The sequence below is a fragment of the Phoenix dactylifera genome, chromosome 15, assembly GCF_009389715.1.
Source record: "Phoenix dactylifera cultivar Barhee BC4 chromosome 15, palm_55x_up_171113_PBpolish2nd_filt_p, whole genome shotgun sequence".
NCBI lineage: Eukaryota > Viridiplantae > Streptophyta > Magnoliopsida > Arecales > Arecaceae > Phoenix > Phoenix dactylifera.
In genome coordinates, this window is record NC_052406.1 from 10,209,730 (window position 1) to 10,224,513 (window position 14,784).

Here is a 14,784-nt window from a genome sequence, read left to right on the forward strand (position 1 = left end):
TCAATATCAAAGTACAACTACGGTCCATAGAAGAACAGGCTGAGGCTATCGGATGAGAGATGGATTTCCTGCCTTCCACCCGAACAGGGGGCGGATCACTTCCCTCTGGGACTCATTTCTCACAGTTTTTACCCATATTCTTTGCCCCTGGTGCATCATCCCAGCAGCCATGTATCCCAAACCTGAACCTCAGACGAGACTAAACCAATTGTTTCATGATCAACTACTGATTTTCAACATAATGGGTGAAGTCACCAAACGCCAATATTGCCTCTATCCACTGGCGGCAACTAAAACTGCTCGCACTCCTATCAGATGTAAACCCAGAAGGATAAGCATGGAATGGAAATTCTTACTGCAAAGGCATCTCGATAGGCATTCAAAGAGGAATCAATGAGTTGGCTATCTGATGAATACAAGTGATAAAACTATCTGCCTGGAAGGAACAACATAACTGGTCTTGGGCTGCAAGTAGAGAAGCTACCATGAGATTTGGAGAGTTCCAGCTTCATATCTGGAACACGTATCAGGCATTTTAAACGATCAATCAAGGGTGAAGAGGGTCCCTCTCAATCCATGGCAATTTATACAGAGCATGGACCAAAAACAAAAAAAAGATGAGCTGCAAATCAACCCCACTGGAACCCATTATAAGAGAGATTGCATTCAAAAAGAAGAGAGACACAAAAACTTGAACAATTAATTGACAGCCTGCGAGATACAAAACTGCAGCTGGAACTTGACACCATTTACACTCCAGCTACGACGCCCCTTTTATTGTGCTCAGTGAGAGATGGAACACTACATTATCTCTAGTTTGCTATTTTCCTATTTTCATTCCTTTTCAATTGGCTATACATGACAAATGACAGCACATATACTTGAATGCGGCCCTTTTTTTCAACCTGCTGCTATTTACAAGCTCGGCCAATTGCGTCGCCTGAAGACAGGTCAAGAAGCGCCTATGGAGCCGTTGTGACAACTGACTTCTCTCCACATCCCCTTGCATGTACTGGTGTATATGCAGCACCTTTGAAACATTGAGATCATCCAGCCATTTATTGTTTCTGCTGTATAGCCCTCAAGCACGGATATGGATGTTATGGTGGAAGAAGAGCAAAGCTGCTGCATTACTTGATTCAATGGCTCCATGCTGCTACAGTCTGAACCATGAAGGACTCAGTTAACCTCCTAACAAGTAAATACTAGAACAATTGAGCTGCAGTGGAAGCAAGAAAGGTAATTGGTACTTCATTACTTTAGACTTAGAAAAGAGATGAATTATCAGATATAATTAGACCTATCAATAAGGCTCAGATGCACATTTGCTTCAGAAAATGCCAGAATATCGTCCAGTTGTCCAAATGAGCATCTGAAAAAGATCTCAAGCAGCAATTCCTAGTTGGCAGTTATGCCATGTTTCAAAGGCTATCAGCATTTTACTCATATTTAATGAACAGCAAACAGAAACATATACAACAAATCGGTTGATTAAAATTATTCTCCTAAAAAGGGTGCCCCATTACTATTAAGTAGAAGAAATGAGAGAGAAGAAATTACCATAAATCCATGTGTTCTACCACTCCTTGGAACAATTTGACCTGCTTGGAGGCTTGCAGGTACGAGGGACCCCAAGAAGAGGAGCCTTGAAGCAGCCTTGGCCCATAGCTACAAAATTATAACCACTTCAAAATTCTGGACTGTATCATATGGCCTCTAGAGTTATTGATGCTTTGGTAAAAACTGACAACACAAATGGTGCCTCCTCTCCAGGTTGGATAGTTGTAGGAACTATTGTGTATCCCCTTGGATAAGGTTCCAAGACCAATTCACAAGATATTTCTCTTGAGTTGACATAATCTGTCCCACCAACTGACTCATGCAGGTAAATATTGTATGCTGCGCGACGGCCACATGTCTTTAGTATTCTCATTCCAATATAAAACATGGAAGAATCATGACTAGATTGATAGTTCCTGAAACCATTGGTCTTTCTGGAAAAACTCACACCCTAATAGACAAATGTGAAGAATAGTGAGATTAGGTATCCAGAAAAGTATGGATGCATGATGTGTCAAGCCAGTGCATACCTGGGTCAGGGTGATAAATACATGAATTGGGAATGATGATGCCTCAGGACCTGTTGCTCTAAGCCTAAACTGTGGATTTTGATGCCATGAGTCATAATCTTGGCAGCCCCCAGCACTATAGCCACGCCACTGTCCATGGACGGAATAATGCATCTCTGGTGGGTAGACCCGGCAAACATAAATAGAGCGAAAGTGGATCTGAAAGTCTTGCCATGACATCCAGAATATCCCATCCTTTGACTGATGAACAACAAAATTTTCAGAAAACATGCAATAGGAACTGGTTGGCATAGATTCATAATATTTTGAGCCAAAAAAAAAAAAAAATGCAATCCCATTACTTTTAAAGCATACATTAAGTGAACGTTTTACAATACAAGAATGGAACTATAAGCTACAGATAAAATACAATATATCAATAATAAAATTCCATCTCTGCAAAGCAAAAACTAGTTGAAAGAACCTGAGGAACATGCTTGAGCTTATGTTTCATTCTGTCTGTCCATTCAAGCGATGAGTCAGACCAAGGGCCATTCCACTCAACTTCATTGGCCCACGGATTTCGAATCTGAACAAGCTTGTGGCCATATACTTCTCTTACCTAAATCATCAATTGAACAAGAAGGGAAAATTTTAGCATGAATAATTTATTTTTCTGAAAATAACTGGAGGGGATCTTATATAACAAACAACATCAAAATGTACCTGCAATATTGAGTAAGCATGGCCTTGAACAATTCCACTAGATGAAATGCGTACATCTGAGCCTGATGGACTCCCAGCACCAAGCAGAAAGCCTTCTCGCTTAAAATGTAACAACTGGGACCATAATCTTCCACTTGCCAGATCGATTTGTGCTTGAGCACTCCTCATGTCAATCTCTTCCCCTGCACCTCCTGTGAGGTCCACAAGTGCATCTTGGACAAGCCCACCTTCTAATGCCTCATATGAACCATGAAGCTTGGCATAAGCCTTCTCCAAGATAGAGACCCAGAGTTCATTATATTTCCTACTAGTAGCGAATGCTGGTTTTCCAGGTGACTCACAGGGAATCCAATCATCAACCACCACAGGGACCCATTCACCCTACAAGAACTAAGTGAGACTTCCGACCAGAGGAGCACATGGATGCATCATTCAAAAGGATAGCAATCTCAGGTTTAGAAACTGACACTTATCCCAGATAAGTATGACCAATTCAGCTTGGATGAAATCATGCAGGTTTTAGAAATATGCAGATTTTTCGCAAGTAACATTCGGATTAGAAGCATTGCGTAAGATTAATGCATACATAAATGAAGCAGTGGAAGAGGTTAAAGCTCAGGAAGAATAATGCAGAAACATTCGTCAATAACGACATCCTATTCCCCACCGGTTATTGCAATACCGAAAAGGGCACAGAAAAAACAGGGGCAAGCATTTTGCAAATATAGGTATCAAGCATGGTCTGCCGTACCGGTCGGTACGGGTCGGTACCGGCTGGTACATACCGGTACCGGACCCTACCGGTATGGTACAGCTACATATTTCGGTACCGAACCGTACCGACGCGTATCGGCCCGTACCGATGCGTATCGGCCCGTACCGATCCGGTACCGACGCATACTGACCGGTACCGGCCCGAACCGACCAGTCCGTACCAGCTCCAAATTTTTTTTTTCTTTTAGCCCCATCGGTACCGTACCGGTTCGGCTCGATTTGGTTCGGTACCGTACCGGTACCGATGCCCACCGGTACGTCGGTACAATCGGTACCGCGTACCTTAACTATCAAGGCTTACGAAAAAAGCAAATTACTCGATTGGTCCACTTGATTTGAAGCCATTCATATTACTGCATAGAAACACTTGTGCACACAAGTGCCACAACAAAGGTGTTTGTAGTCAAAAGACATCAAGCACCAAAATCCTACATGGCAGAACATGTGGGCTAGCAGATTAACTGCCTAGCTCTTAGTGCAATAAAAAAATGTATACACACCTATAAGTAAGCAAAAACAAGAGGTATCCAATTATAGTTTACCATGGTTTAAAATATAAAGTATTTAAGGAAACCAATTGTCAAGTTCAGCCAATCTAAAAGGCCATAACAGCAAAAGGCAAATAAATTTGCTCCAAACACCAGGAAAGAAGGCCAGAAAATGGTAAGTAAATAATATAATGGCAACTTAAAGGGCTGGATAGGACAAAGACAAATTAAATAGGTGTAGGTCTAGAGAATTCAGAAAATCATAAATCATGGATTGGAGGCCATGGGATCTCCAGTTTGCGTGTGTGTGTGTGTGTGTGCGTGTGCGCACGCATGTTTCGAGGGCACAAATTGCCAGAAGAAATACATATTGATAGCTTGAATCTTCAAAGCATGTTTGAATAGTTGGACTAGTGTTCAAGCATGCCCACTATGTATCGAGCAAAATCTATAATCTCGGTACCAGATACCGTACCGGTATCTTATCGGTTCGGTACGGTATACTCCTGTACCAAAAATAGCTCTCTAACCATTTTTCTCAATTTTTATCTCGGTACCCTTTGATATAGATTGATATGCCTCGATACACGCCTCGGTACGCACTGGTACAGCCTCAGTACGGGGTGGTATGCCTTGGTACAGGGCGGTATGCCTTGAGATTTGTACCGACTTAAAATTTTATATTGGTTTCCTCCCGGTACAGTACGATATGCCCCACGTCAAGTAGTACAGTAAACCATGGTATCAAGTGCTGGATAGTTCACTATATTGGTAACTAAAATAGTCTCTAAACATCATATAAATTTTATAGAACCCTTAGTTTATTAATACATAATTTGAACAATACATATTATGGTTCATGGTTTTAAGTAACAAGCACTACCAATGCACTATTGCCATATTATAAACAAGCATACAGGCCTACAAAAAGAAGGCCATTATATATACCTGCTAAACACTGAAGAAGCTTAAATTTTAGTCATTAAGGGAATTCTGACATCGTCCTAATTTGTAAACATATTATGATCCATAATCCATTATATTAATGAATCAAGACATATATGGCATTATTTATCTAAAACCAATATTGCATGTACCTACCACACAAACATGCCATCGCATTATTATTAGCAAAGTTTTATGTCCAAGCGCGATGGGGGGGGCATCTTGGCCATCCCCCATCCTATCTCATTCTTGTGAGAAAATGGGACTGGGATGGCGTCAAGACTCCAAGACCCATCCATGTGAGGAGAGAAGAAGAGGAAAGACAGAAAAAAAAGATGAAGAAAAGGAAAGAGTGAAGGAAAGAAGAATAAGTTAAACGAAAGAAAGAAAGGATGGGAGAAGAAAAAGAAAGGAAGGAAGGAAAGAAGGAAAAAACGAAAGAGAGAAGAAAAAGGAAAAAAAGAAAGAAAGGAAAGGCTAAGAAAAAGAAAGAAACATAAAAGGAAGGAAAGGAAGGTAGAAGAAAAAGAAAAAAGAAGGAAAGAAAGAAGAAAAAGAAAGGAAGGAAAGAAGGAGAGAGAGGTGAAGGATATCTACTAGGGTGCATGACTGGGACCGCCGCCAGAAAGGCGGCACAACGGGGCATCCCATTCCATGGGGAAACTAGGACACCCCTATCCTACGAGATTTAAAACCTTGACTATTAGCATTGCTAAAATGTAACAAATAATTCAAAAAGTAGGTTTCAAAACAGTTCTTGCCAAATAATAGTCTGTTACAAGTTACAACACCATAATAGTTAAACAGTTTAGCAGGTTATAAACAAAATCTGTTTTAAACTGTTGACATTAAATATTAAAATGGTACTTTTTTTAGGAGTTCAGTTGTCCAGGAGTTTTAAGGACTAGGTTCACTAGGCAGCGTGGTGAGGATGGTGGAGAATAGCAAACAACCCAGCATACTTTTTCAGGCACTCACATAATATTACAATAGGACTTGTCATATGCAATACATGTCTTTTTTTTCAATTGGAATGAAATACATGTCTTTCATCCAAGTGAAAGGAGCACTTGAGGGACAGCCACCATGTCAATGATCAATTTGTTAGGAGCAATTTGATAAGTACAGTCCTTTTTAATACAATGTGCTTCTCCCTTTCTCCTTTTAGAGTTTATATGGAAGGGGATGCAAAGATAAGAGGGAAGGTGGGGACCAAATAACGTAAGAGGGTGCAGATGAAAAAAGTAGAGAAGGATACATGTGGACCACACTAGAAGACTTATAGTCTAGATTGTTGCACATCACTTTTCCAAGTTATTGAAATATTACAATATTTATTGTACAGTACAAACGTGCATTGTTGCATGTATACAGCATAAAATGCTACTGTTTGACAAGATCAATTATTGATTACCTAAATAAACAAGAAATAGTTTTTATTGATTGTCTGACATCAATAAAGTTTCTATATAAAATCAGGGAGTTTTAGCATGATATCTTATGGATTATTATCTATTAAGTGAAATGTCAGATGAAAATATTGTTTTTTTTTTTTTTGATATTTTGTACTTTAGCAATGAATAACTAATATTTCTTTCAAATCACTTCATTCTACATGTGATGATATATCAAACTCATTACATATTGTTAATAGCATAAATTGATAATCATGAATCTGAAAAATCACTCTTCACCTTATTAGCCTGTACTCTTGATAATCAGGACATAGAAATGTAGGTCACTTATGGAACTCTCATTGCCCTAACTCCCCACTTATCACCCACTAATCACTAGATATCCAGATCTCCTGGATTAGAAAGATACCGATATCTAAAAAAATACAGAGAAATCTTGAATAAAGCATGTAAAAATGCCTATGGTTAAGAGAAAGCAACCCTATATCCTAAAAAAGTACACATTGGAGTTTCAGAATACAAATTCCACACCTGAACACAAAAACGAACAGTATAGATCCCTTCCTCATTATACTCGGTCGTGATTATAACTTCTGATATGCGAGACATCTCAGTAAGAACAGCAACAGCACTTAGAAACCAGCAGTCACCTAACCTACCCTGTAAATAAGAAACACTGTGCAACTCTGTAATAATAATCATAAGGACACCACATATCAACTTGATAAATCTTTTATCAAACAAATGAAAAATACATAATAAATGATAATCAGAAATTCAAGATTATAATAATAAGGATAAGTGGTACCTGACAAACATCTGAAGAATTTACAGAACCAGAAAATAAACATGGTCGAGAACCTATACAGCTCTTTTTCACTACATCAGTTGGTCTCATCCACTCAGAAACAACCTGAGGTTATGAAGAAATGTTAACCATGACTCGAAAAACAATGTAGCAGTTTGCTGCAAATTGCTTATAAATCTATGGTGGTAAACAAGCATCAACAATGAGTAGAAGGCTCACCTGCAATTTTGGAGGAGGATTGTTTGGATCCATATACAAGGATCGATCGTTGGGAGGGAACTCCTGATCAGTAAAATTTGTTTCTCCTCTTGCCAAAAGAGCTTCCTTGACAGCCATTTCAACTGATAACATGCGTTGATTAATTTCCTCTTGAGTTTCAAACCTAGGCCTCCTTAATCTTCCGGTAAAGGAATCAATATCAATTGCTACTCCTTCCCGTCCAGACCTTCGTTTTCTCCCATTTGAGTATTGCCCATCCCAGTCCACATCCTCTCTATCATACAACTCAACATCTGCTTCTTCACTTTCCCAATCATCTACCTAATTATACAAGGGCATATCCATTAAAAAAAATAATAATCTAGGAACTGATGACAGATGCAATATTTTCTCTAAATTTCCTGATGCTCTGATTGCAAAACTTACTTAAGATTGCATTTCTTGTGCCTCACCCTGGATCAGTATGGGTTAAGAGAGATCAAGTGCCATACAAGGGTGAAGCTCAAGAGGGAAGATGCATGGCATAAAGACATTCTTACAAGCTATAATATCCAGGTCCTCCTTGCAGTACATAATATCCAACCAACACTAAACCAATAGGTATGTACCCCCCAAAAGCATGCTAGTTGCTTGAAAAAGAATAAAGATTGATTTATCAGCACTTTGGTTTTAAAAGAACAACTAAAACCTATACCTTTTTTTTTCTTTTTTTTTTTAGGTGAACTAAGAGGCTATTGCTTGAATATGGCTTAGGCACCACAAACAACAATTAATGTTTAGCAATCAGCATTTATCTCTTCTTAACACTAGCAATTAGGAAAACATGGAAGAGAAGTAAGATAAGGAGAGCTCATGTAAGACATGAGTTGGCATACCCTTGAAGGTGAATCACCCAAGCGCCAGCCATCTTCAGGAAGATCAATCAGGTCATAATCAGCAGGACTCATGGAAGCATGAAATACAGCAATCTCATCTTCAGTCAGGCACCTTCCCCACAGAAAAGCATCCATGATTTGCATCTTGGAGTCAGAACCTTCACTATCTGACCTTCCAAATGCATCCAAGTCTGTTAGTGGTCGAGCACCAACCCAAACATCCGTTTCCTGTTCCCAAACACCACCACTCCCATGCAGTGGTAATCCACTTTGATATCCATCAAATCCTCCATCTATGTAGGAAGTTGCCTCACCTAAGTCAGCATCGATGGTCACCGTGACGATATGCCACCTGCAGATCAGAGCAAACACACGTTATAAAATTGGCAGGAAAAGCTAAGAGGGCAAAATAACCATGTTTCTACAACAGAACTAAGATTAATATCAATTAATTTTAACATATTCTTTGATGAATAAACTAGAATATATGAAACAAAGCAAAAAAGTAATGAAAATAGTCTTGATGACAGGCCATACCTTCCATCTGCAATGCTTGCAGCTCCTATACACCATTCTTTAGCAACAGCTGTCAACCTGTCACCTTTTGTAACCAATCTAAGACCAACTTGTCCAGCCTCAATGCCTTGTTCTGAACCAGCCACAAGGATCTCCCAGCAGACCCTCTTCTGAAATTCAGTTCCTAAAAGACAAACTGGACCAGACTCTGGTTGAATCATCACTGCAATGGAGAAACTAACTTTCTGAAGTTGACAAAGACTTTGATCAATCTGTCCACAATGTATGCCTACACTCCTAGGTTCATCATCAAGTATGCACACAGTGCCTGGAATGCCAGTCTGTGAAAGAGTTCATGCTAACACCTTAAAAAGATTGTACATGAAAGGCACGTTAAAGTAGCAAAACTTAAACACAGTTCCATTAAAAAGGAACAATGCACCACCAGTGCCATTAATATACAGAGTATTACAACACCAGTGCATAAGGTTGCAGTATGTTAAAAAGGTCTATTATTTATGCCACTCACTATTTTGGCACAGACAAATATAGCTTGTTGCTTCATATATAACATACACGGACACAAACATATGTAATTCCATACATGCATATATGCATACATAGAAATAGCTTTATATGCCCATGTCATTAGTACTAGCTTTTTTAACAGAAACAGTTTTCCTCTTAATAATAAAGATCTTAACCCCCTGCATGGGAGCCATCACCACTACCTCCATAGCTACCATAGCTTTCTTCATGGTTCCCACCCCATCATTCCACATGTTCGTTCCCTATCTACCAAGAAATATCTGATTCGTACTTATGGATAATCAAGCAGCTAACCTTAATATGTACATACAAAAAACAGAATGTACCTGCTCTGCTCGGCGAGCCAACTGTGTTGCACGAATGCGGCGAGCTATGCTAGAAACTCGTTCCCTTGCAAACGAGTCATCTAAAACAGAATCCCCCCCAACAGCACGCACAGCAGCTGCCATAGCTACAGCCTCCCTGTTCCCGGCATTTGGAACAGAGGATATTAGAGATGTTTCTATCTCCTTCCATTTACGTTCTTCTTTCTCCAGAAGTGCCTTCCTTCTTTCTTTTCCCTTCCCCTCCTCTTCCCGTCTTTGCATCAAGAGTTCCTCTTCCATCTCTTTTTCCCTTATATAACTACAAAGATTCATAACAATTATAAAATAAGATTATTAAACTTAATCCTTCAATATGAACAACAAATGTTTGGGATGAACCCACTAAAAAGCCAAATGGCATAAATACCCCACCTTTCTTGAATTATTTCGAATTGTCTGCGGTCTTCAGGCATCCATTTCTTGATTTCTTTGGCACTTAAATCAGACAGCCCAATATTATCAAGGAAAAGTCTAAGGCGGACTTCATCCTGTCATAACACAAACCATAGTCTAGAATGCAGCAATGAAATATAAAGAAAATTATGAAATATGAATGAAGAATCCATGATTGACAGTTTTTACTCACTTGCACTTGCTCAGCCTTAGCAGTCAAACCAAGCAAAAGAAGCAAATAACCACCAAATCTATCCCACATATATACCCACTCAGTATCAATTGCTTCTTCTAAAGCCAGAATACGTGCGTGAGCACACATTTGTCTCCTGTAATCAGTGGAAGACTCATGACGAAATGTCAGGCCAGTCTTTATTCTAAAAAAGAATAAACCAGCAGCGATTTCTTCATTTCTCAAACGATCTCTCAGTTTCATGACATCAGCTCTAGGAAGTACAAAATTTCCAGCCCTGTCCCGTGTAATAGTAGGGTCTCCAATTAACAAAGCAGCCGAACTGGCAGACCTTTGAGGGGCTGAGTAGGTTCCAGATAAGGCATTTCTAGTCTGAATTGTCCAACAAGTGAAAAGCATGTATAAGAACTATTACAATTTACAAATACTTACTAGCAATATTAAGACATGGGAATGATAACTCACAAGTTCACCCCATTATTCCATTGCATTAAATTAAAAAACAATGAGACCTAACATTAGAGTGCCTTTGAAATAAAACAGCAAACAACTCCAAGTATATAGTTCTTTGCATTCTGAAAAGAAAATCAGGAAGCCACGCTCAAGCCAAGAATAAAGCAGGAAATGAATGGTGCTTAGAACAAACATGTGATTCGACAAAACATGGTAACCGGAAATGCTGTCCCCCCTCAAAGCATTCCGAAACTGCTGCAACCCACAGTTAACCAGCAAGGGCAAAGTTAGCATTTTGGCCTGACTGATTACCAAACCCCTGCATATTGCACCAAAACACAGGTTTACACCAATTCCATGGATGTTGTTGAGGAAACATCGTAGCACTCAATGCTAATTAACAGAACATCCATAAGGTTTCTAGTTTGAGACAGACTGCTGAGACAGGCTTGGGACTCAAAAAAGAGGGCTTACCACCAAAACCAGCAAATGGCCTATGGTCTCGATCATGTTTTAAGCATCTCCAGCAGGTAATTTAGGACATGGACCTATACTAACCAGTAAAGTAGGTCTGGCACACTTATGTATTGTTTATTTCCTTTAAGAAATGAATTCAGTAACCGTTTCTAGGTCCAAGTGTACCATCATAAAATTAAATCCATATGAAAGATGACTGATACAAGCCAAGTAAATCTGTACAATACTAGAAAATGAAGTGGCATTATCATTAACAGAAAAATTTCAGAAGCTAAGCCATATACGGGAGGCATATCAAATTTTGGATCTAATATATAGTCCATACTCTAATCTCCGTTTTAGATATGCATATCAAACTAGAGCCATGTGCTGGCCACATTACATGGACTTCTGTTCATGTGTCAAGTGCATATATGCATATAAGCTCTGGATCCTTTTAATATCTAAGCATTTCTTCTTCCAGAGCTATGTCCAAGTGTGACACCAATGTCCATGTTTAAATATCAAGTGCATGTACTAGGCTAAATTGTAGGGTCGACATAGCATATATGCCGGGAACATCTTCTCATAAATAGTTTTTCTTTCATTGACACTGGGAGGCTTGGCGAATTAGTGGAGCCATGCAAATATGTTGAGTAAACAGAACAATTTCGTACCTTTTATAAACCCGCATTTCTGTAGTTCAAACCCATGTGTCTGTGAGTTGGGCTAATTCTATTTTAGATTGTCAATTTTGTCCATTTGTGTGCTATTATAAATGATATCAGAAATGAATAAGATTGGTAATAATACTTCCTCGCCCGTTGACTCACACAAGCTCCTCTGGGATCAGTTGCGGTGTTTTTTAAGGTCGATTTTCTATAACCTGGGGAAGCCCTTTGACTGGGGTAGCATCATTTGGGACCACAAATGGTGACTATATTGGCTATCCATGGACCAATTGGTGGCAAGACTTCTAATTATGTTGAGGCTGAAACCCTTGTGGGAACTTTGAAGAGAGCCTGTGCCGACTATCTAGACCACTTATTGCTGACAGGAGTACAATAATATAATCTCTTGGGCCAAATGTGAAAGGCTATCGTAAAATCTTGCTTCAATAATTTACATAAGGTGTGGAAAATTGCTACAGAGCAGGATCACTTTCTCATTCTTGAAGGAACCAGTGATTGTTGGTACCCTTTTGTTGAGTTGGGTTTCTTCAAACCCCTTCACGTCATTCTTGTCTTAATTTCTTGATGCTAAATATACATTTTAAACACTTGAAGGGACTGCTTGTAGGTTAGAAACTGAGAGATAAAATAAAATACAAAATACCAATATCACAATATCATCTGATTTTGATGTGTCGCGATTAAACAGGAAAGAATTTATCAACCATGGTTGACCATTAACATCACAAACTTACAAAATTATATACAAAACCCATCCATAACAATCTTTCTACAATCAGAAGTTGAAAAAACACTAATTTATGAACTAAAGGACAAGATAATTAAGCTGCATATGCAACCCGAGAGAAAAAATGACAGAAACAAAAGAATGATAAGTAATATGGTGAGTGAAATATACTTATTTGTTTAGTTATCAAAATCATGCTCTCACGTAACCAAAGGTCAAGAAAATGAGATCATTCAAGAAAACACATGCTGGATTTATTGCAAACAAAAAACAAAAGCAACCTATCAATTTATGCATAAAATAGCATGTGAAATGTTCCGGTTATTTCATAACAATAAAGCATTAAATTGGCAAGAAATATTTGGGGGACAAGAAGAAGTGTAACCAACCAAAGATATTATTTTGGAAAAAATGGGAAAATAAAGAAATACAGGGACTTGGGCTACAATATATTCCAGACTACAAACTCACCTTGGTGGCAGATCGGGCAATTGCCTGAACAACTGTATCCTTGCTAAGAAAATGCACAGCATCTTCCATCATCTGGCAAAAACATATGTATATTAGCCGGTTTAGACAAAGTAAACAACAAAATATATAAAAAGCCAACTAACAAAAATTTAAGCGAATTCATTCATATCATATCATTAGTGACAAGTATACACCAACCTTAAGTGTCAGACATGGGCGAGAAACAGCAAAACCAAAAGCAACAACAAGCGTAATTGCTGATACAGCAGCACCAGCAAAAGGTGGGTATATTTTCAAACTAGCAATGACGCCCCATCCCTCAATTGCCAAAGCAATCCCGTACAGAACAAGAAAGGCGTGACTGTCAAAGAATGATTTAGATGAGCATCAGAGATAATGAAGGAACAGAAGATGTAAAAGAAAACCTGGCAGAAATAACTGCACAGAATTAAGGCTTCAGACCTACCTGACATTTTTCGCACAATCTGCATGAGCATCATAAACGTACACCGGTAAAACCCTTGGAGAATATACAACAATAGGGGGTGAAAGAAGCACCTGAGAAAAAGAGCAGACTTTTTGTGTCATGGAAAAAAAAACTGGAGAGCTCTAAGCAATTGAAAACATATAACTTGGAACATATTTTCAAACCGAACAATCTAACTTGAAGCATTTCGTAAGTAGTATAGTACTAAAGAAAACATAAGACATTTATTATTGCTTCTTAAAAATTAGAGTAGCTTACAGTCAATGCCCTTCCTGCTAGAAGAAATAGAAATGCAAAGTATCCAACTGATGCACCAACAAAAGGTTTTTCTGCAATCAAAAAATATTTAAATTTTTATTAGAAGTTAGACAAGTATATTTCAAAAGTTGGACAAATAAGCATGGGATATAAGCTTTTCACCCACCTTCAAACAATCCAACTAGAAATGCAGCCACAGCCAGAAGAAAAGCAAGAAAGCAAACTAAGAACATTTGAGTTCTTGTCAAATAGAAATTGTTTGAAGCCCAGTAGTGAGTAGCACCGATTGCAAGTACAACAAGATGGACCACCAACAAGAATGCAGCTCCAACCTGTCAAGTTCCAACAAATAAGCACATGAATTAGCCTGAGAAAACTCGAATTCAATGTTGCATGGACATGGATACAAGAATCGAAATCGGATGCATATCCAAGTGTGTGACTCGGCAAGAGAGAAAAAGGGAGATAGGAGGATATGCAGGATAAAATATGATTATAATTAACCCTTGTTGCTTTAAACATTAAAAAGAAAGTATTAAAAAGGTATTGTTTCTTAAGATCTTTCAATATACATGTTCCTCAAACATTCTAATTAACTTTAAAATATAAGAAAAATAATATTTTGCAAAGTTGTTTCAATATCAACATGTTTGACCAATCTTAAAGAGAAGAAATACTCACTCCTAAGAGGATCAAACTCATTGTTAGAAGAGTTCAACTCTCTTCCAATCTCTAAAAGTGGCTACCAAAAATCTTCATAAGTATCCAGGTGCTTGATACATATAATGACTCCAATACATATCCGACATGGATTTTTGGAGCTGGATGCAAATGTTTGTAAAGAGAGAGAGATAGATAGATAGAGAGAGGGAGAGGGAGAGAGAGAGAGAGAGAGAGAGAGAGAG

At 38.5% G+C, this 14,784-nt stretch overlaps 1 protein-coding gene across 3 annotated transcripts in view; it reads right to left on the reverse strand.

Annotated features, from left to right (window-relative positions):
• Positions 1 to 639: 639 nt before the first annotated feature.
• Positions 640 to 14,784, reverse strand: part of LOC103705835 (calpain-type cysteine protease ADL1-like) — a 33,692-nt gene continuing 19,547 nt past the window's right edge. The window contains exons 15-33 of one of the 3 annotated variants that reach the window (XM_039134396.1): positions 14,046 to 14,211; positions 13,880 to 13,950; positions 13,601 to 13,692; positions 13,333 to 13,495; positions 13,135 to 13,206; positions 10,336 to 10,707; positions 10,122 to 10,237; positions 9,711 to 10,008; positions 8,857 to 9,176; positions 8,320 to 8,671; positions 7,445 to 7,765; positions 7,226 to 7,330; positions 6,949 to 7,077; positions 2,796 to 3,176; positions 2,554 to 2,691; positions 2,091 to 2,330; positions 1,561 to 2,011; positions 1,301 to 1,398; positions 640 to 1,219 (exon numbers count right to left, since the gene is read on the reverse strand). In XM_039134396.1, coding sequence (XP_038990324.1) covers positions 1,706 to 2,011; positions 2,091 to 2,330; positions 2,554 to 2,691; positions 2,796 to 3,176; positions 6,949 to 7,077; positions 7,226 to 7,330; positions 7,445 to 7,765; positions 8,320 to 8,671; positions 8,857 to 9,176; positions 9,711 to 10,008; positions 10,122 to 10,237; positions 10,336 to 10,707; positions 13,135 to 13,206; positions 13,333 to 13,495; positions 13,601 to 13,692; positions 13,880 to 13,950; positions 14,046 to 14,211 — 3,642 coding nt within the window. In that variant the 3' untranslated portion in view covers positions 640 to 1,219; positions 1,301 to 1,398; positions 1,561 to 1,705. The remainder of the gene's footprint in view (positions 1,220 to 1,300; positions 1,399 to 1,560; positions 2,012 to 2,090; positions 2,331 to 2,553; positions 2,692 to 2,795; positions 3,177 to 6,948; positions 7,078 to 7,225; positions 7,331 to 7,444; positions 7,766 to 8,319; positions 8,672 to 8,856; positions 9,177 to 9,710; positions 10,009 to 10,121; positions 10,238 to 10,335; positions 10,708 to 13,134; positions 13,207 to 13,332; positions 13,496 to 13,600; positions 13,693 to 13,879; positions 13,951 to 14,045; positions 14,212 to 14,784) is intronic. The other 2 variants (XM_008789711.3, XM_017842453.3) reach the window with 2 other exon arrangements.